This window comes from Akebia trifoliata, unplaced genomic scaffold (assembly GCF_017979445.1).
Source record: "Akebia trifoliata isolate Shusen 1 unplaced genomic scaffold, ASM1797944v1 Contig00854, whole genome shotgun sequence".
Taxonomy (NCBI): domain Eukaryota; kingdom Viridiplantae; phylum Streptophyta; class Magnoliopsida; order Ranunculales; family Lardizabalaceae; genus Akebia; species Akebia trifoliata.
Window position 1 is genome coordinate 17,922 of NW_028237271.1, and position 15,851 is coordinate 33,772.

Here is a 15,851-nt window from a genome sequence, read left to right on the forward strand (position 1 = left end):
AACCCTAAAGACTAAGTCCATCTCATGAGACCAAAGTCTAAACCCTAATTGAAACCCTAAAAGAAACCCTAATGAAACCCTAATTCTCCTAAAAAACTTTATAAATACACTACGTCATAATGCGCCAAAAACGACTGCCCCTACAGTCGTAAAAAGAGTTGTTTTAAAAGGAGTGGTTTTTTAAAAACGACTGTCAAAGACAGTTGGAAAAAACGACACTGAAATAAAGATATAGCGACGGTCACCGACCGTCGCTATATGGTATTTTAAAAAAAAAAAATATTATTTTACACTTGCCACCCTCACATATTATTGAATATTAGAAATACCCTATATTTTGAAATTAATGACCTAGACCCCCATTAACAACATGAAAAGACTCAAATGCCCCTCATATTCAACTTTCATAAATCTAACTAGCAATCCACTTGAATACTGGAAATTGCTTCAAAAAGGGACAACCTGATCCTGCAAAGCAATGAAATTGCTTCAAAAGTAAGCTACATGCCTCCAACATCAGAAATCCACTTGAATGACAAAAGGATGTACGACATGGTGACAAACATGCAAAGCAAAAAAATATATTCTATCCAGAAAAATAAACAATGTTAAGAGCAGATTATAATGATATCAAATCACAATTCTCAAAAAGGCCAATCTCCACTTTTTCTCAAATAAAATCACAATTGAAACCAAAACAAGAATGACCCTTCATCATCGATGTCAATGAATATTGGATTGAATGGTCCAACAGACCAATGCTTCTTGTTTCCTTGCAATGCCTCTTGACCCAACATGTCTATAAATGTACCTTCAATTGGTCTACAAGTATTATAAAGAGCCACTATCGTTGGTACATTATTACTCATAAAACTACTTAAGCTATGCCATTTCCATGTGACCCTACCAAGTATACACACACACATACACACACACATATATATATATATATATATATATATATATATATATATATATATATATATATGGATAAGAAGAACTCAAAAGCAGTACAGTTTTAGCTTGACCCACACCGTGCCAACAATGTGTTCCTACCAACAGGCACACACGCACGGGCACAGGCCTAGCAATCGTTGGGACTGGGTGTAGAAACTAAGTCAGGACTTTGAGAAAGAAAAAACAGACATACAAACCTTAGAGAAAATTTTCATTAAAAAAAATTAAAGAAATTACCTTGAAAAAAGGGTAGCACAATCACATCTATATTATCTTATTCTTGAATGAACCTTGCAGTCTTATTGAACTCCATATCTCTTGGAGCACTTGTCACACTGCTTCAGCTCCCATGGAAGGTTAGGGCCTCTCCTGGGAAGCTGTAAGTTCTGATCTCTTTGAAAGCCTTTGATGTGTATCTCACAAATAAATCTACTTGTGGCAAGTAATCCTTTGGTGATAAAGCCACTTCAGCATCTGGATCTAAAGCAATCAAAATAAAGAAAGATAAAGAACAAGACATTTAACAAAAAAATTTAAGAAAATTGAAGAGATGAAACAAGAATATTACCAAAGTACATCATAAGCAACCAAACGAAGCTTATAACTGAGCAGAATCTCTAACATACAGTTTCATTAGAATAAAAAAAGACAACCAAATTGACCTTAAAGGACATCAAATGCTTGATTCCGCCATGTGTCTCCAACCCTGTGGCCAATCATATTCGAAAGGCTGTGTACTTAAAAAAACAATCAGCTAACTTTGACAAAACAATTCTTAAATCCCATACTCAAATGATAATAATGACAATTAGTTCCACACGTTTAGTAAGCTTATGAGATTATAAATCATATCAAACAGCATGCGGAAGTGAAAACAAATGCATACTAGCTCATCAGAGGTCGACAAAAAACCATGTATTTAAAAATGGCTACACCAATTGCTAAGTAAACAATCATGGTATGATATGAACTTCAATCAAGATGGATTTAATTTTAAGAAAATGAAGTACACTTAAAATTACTATTGATAAGAAGGACAATTAATTTCACCATTTGCACGTAATTCATTTATGAGATTGTTGTAGAATTCTTTGCCCTTTGGATTTATCTCCCCCCTTCCTTCTGCAAGCACCAAAAAGTCAAAGAAATTCATTAAAAGATGCTATTGAAAAAGATTTTTTATCTTTTGCTCGATTGTAATGCCTTGCCAAGTGATTATGTTAGAATATTACATGATGATGTATCTTGAAATTTAAGAATTTTAATTAAGGGAAAAAGGACAATTTAAGAATTTTATCACACAAGATACTAGTTGAAGAACATACTAGGGGCAGTACCTGCTCCAAGAGATGGAGAATCTATACACATCCACTCCCATTTGCTTCATCAACTTCACATCTTCCTGCAATTACAATAAAGTGATAGAGTCAGTATTGGGTACAATCATCGCTGCCACATATTTCAGAAAAAATATCCCTGCAACAGTGGTGTCAACGATTAATTAATGTTCATTTTCCGTTTGGGAAGGAAGGATTGTATCAAATTTTTTCCTTTACTGTATAAACTAAAGATATTAGCTCCTCAAGTGGAACAGAACCATCACCTGGACCAACAAACTTATGTAATACCCCAATAAGCTTGATGGTTGCATATACAGAGTATAAGATAAGCACCTTAGATCATCCCTACTATAAAAAAATAGATAATGAGAATTTAACTTCTTAGAAAAGATACAGCTATAGCAACAACGGAAAAACAAGTGTCATCGGGAGACAAAATGTTTCTTCTATGCACCAAGAATCATAAACTTGAACACAAATATGTGAAATTTTCAGACACTGGAAGTGTCATATTCATACATCCTGAAAGACAAATCAAGACAGCTAGGATAATGTCTAATTTTGTCACCCCAAAATCAAGATGTGTTGGCAAGTTTTACCAACACATCTTGGCATGTGTTCTTCGATGCAAGCAGTTTGGTGCCAACACATCTTCCATTGTTTGCTTGTTCTTCAATTTCCTTCTCCTTGTCGGAGGTACGTCTCCTCCACCTCCTTTTGATAATATATACCATTTATGTTCATTTACAAAGAAAGGCATGCAACCATGACAAGTAGTCTAAGGTGTATCCAGAAAACTCAACTGTATGGTAAAAAAAAATGGGCAGACTACTTCAATGGGACAACCCAAGCGTCATCAAATGGTAGCTTATTTAGCAATCTAGTTACTAAGAAAATGATTGGTGTCAATAGGGGGAGCCATTTGAAGATTGCAATGTTTTTGCAGAAGAGTATAAAACAAATATCACAATCTTTAATGTCATAAATAAATATTTTCAATGAATATGGTAATCTAATCAGATCACAAATATACAATCACTGACATGCATGTGCACCAAGACAAGTATTGCATATATCCTAAAATTCCAATCCCCATTGAATTATTTAAGAACATAAAGCATCAGAACGAAAGGGTAGAACAGAAAACTCACCGCATGAAGTGAGTATTCACCAAAGTGTCATAGAATGGTCGCCACTGAACTTTCAATGACACTAAAAAATGACGGAAAGTTGTTTAAGAATACATTAGTCAATAAACCCAACCAAAAAAGGGCACGTAGATGAACATAAGGATGTAGGAAAAGAAGCAAGTTCAAAGCAATCATGGCTACTGTTTAGATATATTCAAGACTAGAATTGATGTCCCTAAAAATGAGAGAAGTTATCTAAAGCATCCATAAAACCCCCATAGATCCCCTTCAGTCATATAAACAAATAGATTTAAGTACCTGAACATTTTTCTCTCCCCACCCAGGAACAGCACAAAGCAAACGAATCAAAATCTCTACTGACTGGTCAAGGTCTTGAAGACCTTCTACCTCTTGGTTTAGAGACAATTGCTGCAAAAAAACACTACTTATTTACTACAGTAACAATAGTCCCATTAAAAAACAATCAGGGAAAACCTAAATTTCTCCACCAGTATAGTATACCAAAATTTTAATTGTCATCAACAGAGTTTTGTATCATTAAGTGAATAAATAAATAGAAACAAAAGTAATGAAACTTCATAAGAAACTAAATAAGTGACAACCTGTCATGAACAATTTTTTCAAATTTATGGCATTCATTTGAATTGCTCACCGAGCAAGGGCAGCGAATCAAGATACATTCTATCCATGTGAAAACTCTGAAAATTAGTAAACTCACCGCTGAGGTCTGGAGACTTTTCTGGAGGCGGGAAGAAAAGCAGAGGAGTTGTGGAGTCCCAAGAATTCAGAGAGTCCCTTGCCCACATTGGCCTGCCCACACACCAAACCATTAGAGACTAAACAAAACAATCTTGATGCAATATTATATAACTTCTATGGCGGTAAATGCTAAGTGGAATTGAACTAAAAATATATATATAAAATGTTGCAGGGAGACCAACAGAGTAATATATTAAAAGTAACAAGATAATGCACCTCCATTTGCTCTGGGGATTGTATTTTCAGGTGGTGGTCTAAGAGGTGTAGGGTGCATATAATTCAATGTTCTGGGAGGAGGAAAAGACCACCCACGACTCAGTATTTGTGAGGAGGGTGCCCGTTGTGGTGGGCCATAGTAGGAAACAGGTGCATATGATGCCTCAGTGTTCTCACAATGTGCAGGGCCTGTGTGTGAAAGAAGCCATTAATTAATACTCAAAGACAATAGGAATAATAAGACTAAAAAATCAATTGATAAGGCAATAAAGAAAGATCCTACAAATATCAAAAGGGCTAGTAAATATCCAAAGTAGTCGACGAGTTGACACTTGACGTGTCTGGCTGCTGCTGAGGTACATGGTGGTGAAAATGATTTGGCAAACTCTGCTCAATACGAATCACATTGGAAGGTAACCACTACAAGCATTAGCATATGCAAACGACAAAAGTAAAACTCAAAGCTAACAGAAACTGAAAGTAAAAGATACTTACATGTCTAAGCATTAGCATATGCCCAAGTAAAAGATACTCAAGGGTGATAAGTAATGGGGATTGTAGTTAGTGCAGTCATTTGGGTGGCTGTTTTCCATTTCCCCATGTTGTTTACAGCAACGACCTGACAGCAATAACATTCAAGGATTAGAGTACATAAGTAATGCTTTATAGGTTTTGAAACAGTTAAGGCAGTAGAAGAGAGGTATGGGTTGGGAAATTAACCTCAAGAAATTTACTATTCTGAGATGCAGCCCATTCTCTGACAGCAGACATTGTTATCTGCACAAAGGCCATGAAAGCATTAGTGAGACAACAAACCAAAAATGAAATTTAGCAACCTCACCAAAATGTGTTGTCATTCCAAAATTTAAAAGCCTTAAAGACCCTTTCATTGGTTAGTTACCATTAAAATAAATTACCTCGTCAATTCTAAACTGCATTCTTTAATAGGAATTTGTTGTCAATTAAAAACAAAAAAAAAAAAAAACCAAAACAAAAAATATGTGCATATAGTTGATGAATCAATGACATGATGTCACATGTATTAAAAAAAATAGAATAATTAAGTATTTGGATTTTACTAATTTCTTTGTTGATCACATGGTATCATGTTGTTGACTCATCAGCTTAGCACATTTTTTTTTAGTAACATAACACTCGACTGAAAATCATCATCGAACCGAACGAATTGAAGGAAAAACTCCTTACACACACAGGCTTTCATCTAAAAGTTGTGTGTAGATCAACTTCTGGTACTTCTCTTCTTATCATCGTCCCTTGACAAATAATTCAAATGAGAACTAGACAGGAAGCCTACTTTTGATCTTACTTGACAAATAGCTCAAATGAGAACTAGACAAGAAGCCTATTTCCAATCCTACTTTTTTAAGTGATAACGTAACGCTTTACGAAAGAAAGCTGTTAATAAAAGTAACACTGAATTTGAGCAGAGCCAATGTTAATCAGTGGAATTGAAGAAAAAAAAATTTGCAAACAAAATTGAAAAAAGTAATGGATCTTCTAAAATTTTCAGAAAAGAGGCATATTCAGATTACAAATTGATGAATATAAAAGATAATCAGATCTAAAATTAAGCTTAAAGAAGGGTAAGAAAGGTAGGAACTCATGTTCAAAACTAAAATTAAAGAGATGTAAGAGCTAGATCAAGATATAAAACTCCATAACCAAACTCCATCTTATTGTTAAGAACAAAGGATCTAATTGCAGCTTGCAACAGAATCAAACAAAACCCTAAAACATGCTTTAACATTGAAGAAAACGTTTGAAACCCTAAATTAATAAAGGAAAATCAGAGATTCAATAAAAAACTTTAACATACCTGAAGATTCGATCACAAACCAAGCAAAGGGAGGGAGATCGAACAAATCACTAAAATCTTCTATCAAACTCTGATCGATTCTGCCCTAAAATTTGCAAATCGAAACTTGGAGAGAGTCAATCTTAGAGAAAGAGATTCAACAGAGAGAGAGTTGATCTATCTCTCTAGATCGAAACTTAGAGAGTTGATCTTCTAGATCGAAACTTACAGAGAGATAGATTCGACAGAGAGAGATTCGAGAGAAAGCGAGAAGAGCGACGAGAGAGCGACGGAGTCGAGATAGAGATAGAGTTTACTTAGTGAGAGTGAGAGACAGATCAGTGAGAGTGTATCAGTAAGAGTGAGACAGAAAAGAATGAGACGAGCTTCTGTAAACGAAGGTGAGAAAAAAAAATTCGTGTGGCTATTGGCACCCCAACTTTTACTACTTATCGTTGAAACGACGATTAAACGACAGTCTTTAGCAGTCATTTTTAGCGTAATTCTAGAGTCGCCAAAATCTCAATATGACGTAGTGATAGGAGCCTCCACACCCTATTTTCGTATCAAAGAAAAAACCCTAGAAAAAGTAGGTGAAGAAGCCTCCACAACCTCCCCAAAATCCTTATTTTGGAGTCCCAACTCCTTACCTAACACCCCTACTTCGATTTTAGCCTAAAAAACACTTAGAAACCTTTCAAAAACACCCAAAAAATCCACAACAAATTCAAAGCATCTAGATCCAAGAAGGAGATACCTTACCTCGGAGATCAGAAATCAGATCCGGAGACAGAACGAAGCAAGGAGTATGGTACAAGGAGCAGCTTCACCAGATCTGAGGGAATAGAACCTTTGCGTATCGAAGGTAACATTTTTCTATTTTTTTATCTAGGTTTTGGTCATTAGCAATGTAGTCTAACTTGGGATAAGTAGAGACTGGCATTAGCCGGGCGGGGTTGGTGCCTAACACCTTCCAACCCCGTAACATGATCCCCGGATTCAGATTTTCTATAGTAGATTAGTTCATTATCCGTTTTAGAGTCAGTTTGGTTCCTAAACCATAATAACTAGGTGGCGACTCCCAAACCTCAAGGGTCAAAAGCGGATCCGCGTACCCCGCGGATCGAGGGCGCTTTCAGTGGCGACTCCACTGGGAACTATTGAGGATCAAACTTGAAAAACCCCAAGTATGGGAGCATTGCCAAGATGACCTAGTTTTTTTTATTCAGTTCGATTTATTTTATTTATTTTTCCTGTTTATTTATTTTTGTAACTTGACTGTAGATGATTTTGGGTATTGCATTTTTTTTCCAATTAAGGATCACTTTTTGATGACCCCTAAATAATGGAAGATTCAAATTGACATATGAAAATGATGGAATGATGAAGGTTGGGAAAGTAATTTAAAACGTTTTTACAAAATATTTTAGTGAGAATTAAGTCTGGGAACCTCTTAATAATGTAGATCTCATCGAGTAGATTAATTTAGAACCTAAGTTCACTCAATTTCGTTATCGAAAGCCTTAGATATCATCGATGCGAGTTCAATTTGTAAATCTGGAATTATTGCTGAATGAAGGTTGGGACAGCAATGTTAAAACATTTTTACAGAATATTTTAGTGAGAATTAAGTCTGGGAACCTTTCTTAAAACTTAGATCTCATCGAGTAGATTAATTTAGAACCTGATTTCACTCAATTTCGTTATCGGAAGCCTTAGATATCATCGATGCAAGTTCAATCTGTAAATCTGGAATTGTTTCTGAATGAAGGTTGGGACAGCAATGTTAAAACGTTTTTACAGAATATTCTAGTGAGAACTAAGTCTGGGCATCTATTAATAAAATGTAGATCTCATCGAGTAGATTAATTTAGAACCTGAGTTCACTCGATTTCGTTATCGGAAGCTTTAGATATTATCGATGCAAGTTTGGATTATTTTTCCTAATTCACAGAAAATCCGAATTTATCTAATGTTAGCACAATTAATGTTCCTAAGAGTGAGCTCATCTCAACCATTGTCATTCTATCATCAATGTAACATCTATTGGAATCTCGATTTATTTTGGATCACCCAGAAGTGATCATTGATTGGATCTTAAAAATTATAAAAATTATGCCTATTGCAATGTTTGTTTGATTAATTATTATATGCCATGCTCATTAATTGATTTGCCATGATCTTGATAGATATATTTTGATGTGCATGCTTTGATCTTAATCTTGATGTGATGAATTATGTGGGTAATATTCATCTGATATTCATGTTGTGATGGTTTGATTAGGCCTATGGACCCATTTATTTGAAAAGGCCCCGGGCACACCCCACCCTATGTTGCACACACCACATGCACGTTTACTGTTTTGCACACTTACACGTCCTATATAGCCAACGTGGCACTAGTGCGTGGCCTGGTCTCTTCGGAGATGCGATGTCATTCATGAAAACCATAACTCCAGTCACGTACCTTAGGGTATATCAAACTGGGGCATCAATACCATCTGATCAGGTGATTCTGAGAGGTGTATTGATGCACCCAGGCTAGAGCGACCTGAGCCTTTGACCTATTGTAAGCCACACAGTCACATGTCCCGATTGCCAACGTAGTATTAGTACGTGGTCGGTCCCCTCGTGGGATGCCAAACCATTTATGAAAGCTACAACTCTTGACTCGTACCCATAGGTATGTAAAAGATAATCTAAGTATATCAATTGCACTTCTTAGTCAAAATCGATGCCTAAGCGAGATCTTGCCCCGCTGTACCCTACTGTACGAGGGGGATAGACTACGTCTATTCTAGATGAGAGGTATTTAAGTGGGCCCTTGCTCAGCATCGTGCGCCACCTCTCAACTGAAGATCAAACTGGCTGTTTTTGGCTTCAGTGAAGTGAGTTGAAGTTTTAGATTATCACATATACGGTATATCAAACCAAGTCACCACGTATCGAGAGGTATATAGGTGTATTTGGGCAAGGATGGCCAGATAAAATGCATTGCACGTAGAAAACCTAAAGTCTAGAAGCCTTCCTATAGGTCACGACCAGAACTGACTATGAGTGTTCCCGGGTTGCTCCATTTAATCTAACCAAAAGGTAAGTGGGAGGACCGATCCATACCGTTCAAATTAAACCTGCAATATCGATCTGACCCAATAGGTAAAATGCACCAATCAATTTGAACCAATTAAACCAGTTGGCCCAATTGACAAATGGATCTAACCGAACAACATCAAACCGGTTGGACCAATTGGTTTTTTAGGTTTAAAGATTCAACCTAACTCATACCGAAGAGATGAAATCAGGAGGTCAAACTAACTAGTCTGACCCAAGGTTCAACCCAAACCAGGGGTAGACCCGTAATTAACTTCTTTCACCCTTGTGGTCTTTATAGACTTATAATGCATTTGGACTTAATATTTACAACCGGACTTGGGCTAAATCATGTCAAATTTCTTTTTATCATGTGGTTAAGAATCCAACCTTCCGAGTCAATAGTTGATCCTGATTTACTTCTAATTAGGTAATAATTGCTCCTAGGCATTCTAAACCAACCGTGCCACTTTGAGTCCGTGAAAAGAGTCGTCTCACCAGAGTACCTTTGTCAAGCCCAAGTAATCAACACTCTCCACAAGAAGAAACAAGTACAATGGATGAAGCAACACTCCGTCAGATTTTGGACTCCTTTCAAGCGCAGATTATCGCTTCTGTCCAGACACAAATTGAGGCCCTGAAGACTGAAAAGAAAAAAGATAAAGTTGTAAAACCTCAGGCCGTGTTTGATCTGGTTGAAGATTTTGAAGATGATCAAGTGTCCTTTGACCCTGTATTAGCTCATCAAATAACTCAGGTAGAAACTGCATTGAAGAATATCAAGGATCCTGACAATCTCATCCTTGGATTAGGGGCAATGACATTATTTCCTACAGTCCGTCTGCCAGAAAAGTTAACAATGCCAGATGTGGATAAATTTGATGGGACTGGATGCCCTAAGACTCACTTGAAAATATATGTCGGCATCATGCAGTCTCAGGGTCTGAGTGAAGAACAGATGGCCCAACTTTTTCAGAGAACCCTTACAGGTCCTGCCTTACGCTGGTTAATGTCACTAGACTCGTCTTGAGTAAGAACATGGCATGAATTGATGAAAGAGTTCATTGGTCGATACTCCTTTAACATGGACATTAAACTCACAAGAAGAGATCTAGAAACAACTAAGCAGAAGCCCGGGGAAACCTTCACAGAATTCATTGCTCGATGGAGAGCTAAAGCCGCTTAGTTATGAGACCGACCTCAAGAAAAAGAGCAAGTTAAGATCATCCTCAGGAATCTTACTCCCAATTATGCCAAGTACTTGATGCCTCAATACTTGCCTACATTTCAATCTCTTCTTGAAGCCGGAAACCAAGTCGAGGATGCCTACTCTTCAGGACTTTTTGGCAACTCGTCTGAGTCAAAACCCAAACACTTCAAACCCAGTACAAATTCCTTGCAAGTGGCCCACATCTCTTTTGCCCTAGCTCCTCAAGCCACTCAATCCTCACAAGCCAAGCCTAGGAGACAATTCTCCAATCATGGGATGTCCCTTAGTGTTGCCTACCAAAAACTAATGAAAAGGGGACTGTTGACACTGTTACAACCCAAGTCGTTGCCTAACCCTCTCCCTCCAAACTTGGACAATGGGCAATTCTGTGAATTCCATCAAATGCCCAGCCATGTTCTAGATAGGTGCATTAACCTCCGTCATGCTATCCAAGACCTTATTGAACAAGGGAAAGTTACCATACCTACTCCTACCGCGCCTAATGTCAAAACTAACCCTTTGCCTACTTTTCAAAATCAACCCCCTCCTACTCTGAATCAAATATCCATGTCCAAACCTGAATCAGTTGACCCAGCTTCTTTTATCCGCTTGATTGGTCTTGATAGTGCATCTTTATCATGCCAGAATAGGCTCATCTGTCCTGAGATAATGACAGAACTGAAAAGCAAGGAAAATATGAAAGTAATGGGTTATTCAGCGTCAAACAAGCTTGAATCAGAACATGAAGGTATGGCAAAAGCGGACGAGCCTGAATCAACCCTCATGAAGATATCCAAAGTGGCATAGACCCTAGCGTTATGTCAGTTCCACTATGTCTTTTTATTCCAATAAAGTAAAGAAGCTTTTGATTATCATGCGTGCAATAATAATGTTAACATGAAAAACGACTCAGAGCTCACTAATTGAACTTGATAAATATTGGAATAGGAGAATACACTCAAGAAGTGCTTATTGGTACTACATTATCCTCAAAAGAACATGAGAAAATGATGAATTTATTTAAAAAATTCAGCAGTATTTTCGCATGGTTTCATGAGAATATGGTAAATGCGAACACTATTTTACCTTTCGGATTGCACCAAAATGGATCAGAACTTACTGTCAAGAATGAACATCAAAGCCAAAGATCATCAGGAATGATGTAATTGAAACCGTCGACAAATATGCCAAGATTTGCAAGAAGGAATCCTTCATAAAGGATAAAAGATTTTCTCGGAGTTCTAAAAGAAGTGAACAGTCGAATGCGGAAAACTTAATCATATTTTACAAAAGAAGATTGAAAGTAGTTCATTCTTAAAAGAAGATTGAAAGCGGTTTATTCTCAAAAGAATATCTCGCTCTTCAAAGTAATCAAGACATTGAGTTCCCAGAACCTTGACCAGATCAAGTAACTTTTACTAAAGGAGGCCTTCCTTGGCCAAACTATTCTCTTATCTTGCCAAGAAAGAAAAATGACCCTCTTTAGCCCCTTGCAGTCTCTAAAAATATTCAATAGCCTTTTTCTTTCTAAACCATACCAACTAACCTTGGGAGGGAAATCTTGTATGAACTACGTTTTGACCTGATCCCAAAAAGAAAAAAAAATGATTTGGGGTACGTAGGCCACCTGAGAAGTTACTTCAGGCCCGGTCACAACAAAAAACAAAATATACATTCTCTTAAGGAAAGTATCATCGAAAGGGAAAGCCCCCAGTTGAAATGTGCAAATGAAAATAATACCAAAAAAGGGGTATTAGAAGAAGAGAATCAAAAGAATTGAAGGAAAAGAAAAGAAACCCAAACTAGGGGCATTGAAAAAAAAAGAGAATAATAAAAAAATGATGACAAAAATGCCTAACTTGGGGCATTAGAAAGAAAGAGACTTAAGAGAGTTGTCTAAAAAAGAGAATGCCATACTAAGGGCATTTTGGGAAGTTGAGCCTTATACATTTTCTTTCTAAACCATGTCCTAAGCCCACCTATTAAGTCCTCCTGAATGTTAATTGATTTGGTTAAGATCCAGAGAACCAAAGGTTGTCAAGTTGAGTATCCAAGATCATCAAAAACAAAGAAGCCTACTAAGTTGAAAATCCGAAAGGACGACTTAGGCAAAAGTTAGGGCATAACAAAAAAAAAAAGACTGCTTGGTTGAAAACCTGAAAAGACGATATAAGCAAAAATCAAGGCATCTTCAAAAAGAGAAAAACAAAGCACGCTAGATTGAAAACCTGAAGAGGCGATCTAGGCAAAAATTAGGGCATCATCAAATCGAAGGAAAGATCCCACCAAGAAAGAAAATTCAAAATAAAAGCTTACACAGAAGTTAGAGAATGTAGAAAATCGTTCAAGACAATGTTGAAGTTGAAGAAACTCAGAAGCCTTTCTTTTGAACATTACAAGATCTTTAGTAGTGTCTGCTAATGGGAAGTGTAGATTCATTGACCACTTTAAAGAGGAAAATCTCATATTCCAATATTTATCAAAGCCCAGCTCAAGCATTTTTCAAAAAGAAATTCGAAAGAGAATGATCATTTCCTTATTGCACATATGATAATCTCAAGAGTCTTGAATTTAAAGGAATATCAATTCTTTTGTCTGTCATTTACTGGAGTCCGTAGTCCCTTTTCCATACTTTTCAAATGTAATCCAGCCCATCAATTTCACAGTCAAGTTTCAGATGTAAGCCAACCTTGAAACTAGGGGCATTTTTTAGAATAATTTTAATTCTGAAATTTGCATTCTTGGCCCAATGATCAAAAGGAGAAATTTTATTCAAAAGCTTAAAAGTCCGACGAAGCCTAATCATAATTATGAATCCAGATGCATGATAAGCCAATAAAGGCCAATCTCTCAATCGTTGAGCTCGATAATACTGAATCTTTAATTGATCCAAGCCCGAGAAGCGTGACTCCATTGAGTTCGAGTCCAAGAAACGAGACTCCAGCTCCTTTGAATCATAAAATGAGTTAACAGGATTGTTTAAGTTCCTGCGAACCCAAGCCCGAGAAACGTGGCTCCAACAAGTTCGAGTCCGAGAAACGAGACTCTAACCTTTTTTGAATCATAAAATGAGTTAACAGCATTGTTTAAGTGCCTGCGAAAGCCCGAGAAATGTGATTCCAGCAAGTTTGAGTCCGAGAAACGAGACTCTAACATTTTTTTAATCATAAAATGAGTTAACAAGATTGTTTAAGTTCCTACGAACCCAAGCCCGAGAAACGTGGCTCTAGCAAGTTTGAGTCCGAGAAACGAGACTCTAACCTTTTTTGAATCATAAAATGAGTTAATAGGATTGTTTAAGTTCCTGCGAACCCAAGCCCGAGAAACGTGGCTCCAGCAAGTTCAAGTCCGAGAAACGAGACTCTAACCATTTTTGAATCATAAAATGAGTTAACAGGATTGTTTAAGTTCCTGCAAACCTTAGCCCGAGAAACGTGGCTCCAGCAAGTTCGAGTCCGACAAGCGAGACTCCAACTGTGAATTAACAGGATTTTTTAAGTTCCTATAAACCTTAGCCAGAGTCCGAGAAACGAGACCCCAGCTTTGTTTGAATCATAGAATGAATTAACGGGATTATTTAAGTTCCTGTAAACCTCAGTTCAAGTTCGAAAAACGAGACTCCAACCATTTGAAATAGGATTGTTTAAGTTCCTATAAACCTCAGTTCGAGTCTGAGAAACGAGACTCCAATTTTTACTCAGATTTTTAACAGGATTTTTAAGACCTAACACCCCTACTTCGATTTTAGCCTAAAAAACACCTAGAAACCTTTCAAAAACACCCAAAAAATCCACAACAAATTCAAAGCATCCAAATCCAAGAAGGAGATACCTTGCCTCGGAGATCAGAAATCAGATCCGGAGATAGAACGAAGCAAGGAGTACGGTACAAGGAGCAGTTTCACTAGATCTGAGGGAATAGAACCTTTGCATATCGAAGGTAACATTGTTCTATTTTTTTATCTAGGTTTTGGTCATTAGTAATGTAGTCTTACTTGGGATGAGTAGAGATCGGCATTGGCCGAGCGGGGTTGGTTCCTAACACCTTCCAACCCCGTAACATGATCCCCGGATTCAGATTTTCTGTAGTAGATTAGTTTTTTTTATCCATTTTAGAGTCAGTTTGGTTCCTATACCATAATAACTAGGTGGCGACTCCCAAACCTTAAGGGTCAAAAGCGGATCCGCGTACCCCGCGGATCGAGGGCGCTTTCACATACAAACCAAAGATGAATGGAGCGGTCGAGGCAGCCAACAAGAACATCAAGAAAATCATCGAGAAGATGGCGGTTACGTACAAAAACTGGCATGACATGTTACCTTTTGCACTGCACGCCTATCGAACCTCATTCAAAACTTCTACTAGGACAACTCCATATTCATTGGTTTACGGAATGGAAGTAGTCTTACCCGTAGAGGTTGAGATTCCCTCCCTCCGGATCTTAAAAGAAGTAGAGTTGGATGAAACGGAATGGATTCAAGCTCGGTTTGATCAATTGAATCTGATTGAAGAAAAACGACTTGCAGCCATCTGCCACGGACAGATCTATCAACGACGAATAACTCGTGCCTACAACAATAAAGTCAAGCCTAGAGACTTCTCACCAGAAGACCTTGTTCTAAAGAAAATCCTACCAATCCAAGAGGACGCTAGAGGAAAGTTTCGACCGAATTATGAGGGACCATTTCTCGTGAAAAAGGTGATGACGGGAGGAGCTCTGATCCTTACGGAGATGGACGGACAAGTATTCCCGCAACCGATCAATGCTGACACTGTCAAGAAATATTACGCTTGAGATCTGGCCCTGAGATGACAAAAGGTCATCTTTGCTGTCCCAAACAAACTATCCAACCCTAGTCAGCCCTTTTGAGCCATCACGTTCATTTCTTAACCTAAGACTTGGGTGAGTCAACAATTACAAAACAAAATAAATAAAAATAAAATAAAAAAAATAAAATAAAAAAAGAGACAAAAAAGGACAAAAGAAAATAAAATCAAAAGTATCCAGAAACTCCTGGCCCGCATGAGGATAAACTGTGAACGACTAAAATACAAAAAAAAATCAAAAAGTCAAAAACTCGGACACTTTATCTGAGCTCGACCCAAATCTCCAGCCTAAACAAGTTTGAGAGACGTTGGGAGGAGACACAGATCACCTTTTAAAACAAAAATAGACGAGTCCCATATCTAAACCACTCAAAATACATCCAGACCTTAATCTTTTTGTATCCTTCCACTACCACTAGCCCAAGCCAACGTTTCGTCCCAACAAAATTCCTTTTTGATCAGGGAATGTTCCAAGGCAACATAAT

General features: G+C 37.4%; 1 protein-coding gene across 4 annotated transcripts; it reads right to left on the reverse strand.

Annotated features, from left to right (window-relative positions):
• Nucleotides 1-277: 277 nt before the first annotated feature.
• LOC147380960 (putative inactive beta-glucosidase 33) lies at nt 278-6,593 on the reverse strand. Of its 4 annotated transcripts, XM_086431008.1 has the most exons (10): nt 6,261-6,593; nt 5,144-5,200; nt 4,707-5,042; nt 4,424-4,612; nt 4,167-4,258; nt 3,449-3,509; nt 2,295-2,359; nt 2,008-2,079; nt 1,195-1,437; nt 278-468 (listed from the first exon to the last, which is right to left on the reverse strand). In XM_086431008.1, the coding sequence occupies exons 7-9, from the start codon at nt 2,323-2,325 to the stop codon at nt 1,298-1,300; spliced, it is 243 nt and encodes an 80-aa protein (XP_086287134.1). In that variant the 5' UTR covers nt 2,326-2,359; nt 3,449-3,509; nt 4,167-4,258; nt 4,424-4,612; nt 4,707-5,042; nt 5,144-5,200; nt 6,261-6,593; the 3' UTR covers nt 278-468; nt 1,195-1,297. The 4 variants fall into 4 exon arrangements, with proteins under 4 accessions (XP_086287134.1, XP_086287131.1, XP_086287133.1 ...); XM_086431007.1 differs by lacking the exons at nt 278-468; nt 1,195-1,437; nt 2,008-2,079 and having other exon boundaries at nt 4,707-4,810; nt 4,919-5,042; nt 6,261-6,558; XM_086431006.1 differs by lacking the exons at nt 278-468; nt 1,195-1,437; nt 2,008-2,079 and adding an exon at nt 3,746-3,856 and having other exon boundaries at nt 6,261-6,555.
• Nucleotides 6,594-15,851: the final 9,258 nt, after the last annotated feature.

Bases quoted from the DNA above. Each gene is read 5' to 3' on its own strand.
- LOC147380960 (XM_086431005.1), bottom strand. From the start codon at position 4,785: ATGTACCTCAGCAGCAGCCAGACACGTCAAGTGTCAACTCGTCGACTA. The intron at 4,613-4,706 runs GTAGGATCTTTC...TTTCACACACAG, and splicing joins TACTAGCCCTTTTGATATTT to GCCCTGCACATTGTGAGAAC. The intron at 4,259-4,423 runs GTGCATTATCTT...GTGTGTGGGCAG, and splicing joins AATCCCCAGAGCAAATGGAG to GCCAATGTGGGCAAGGGACT.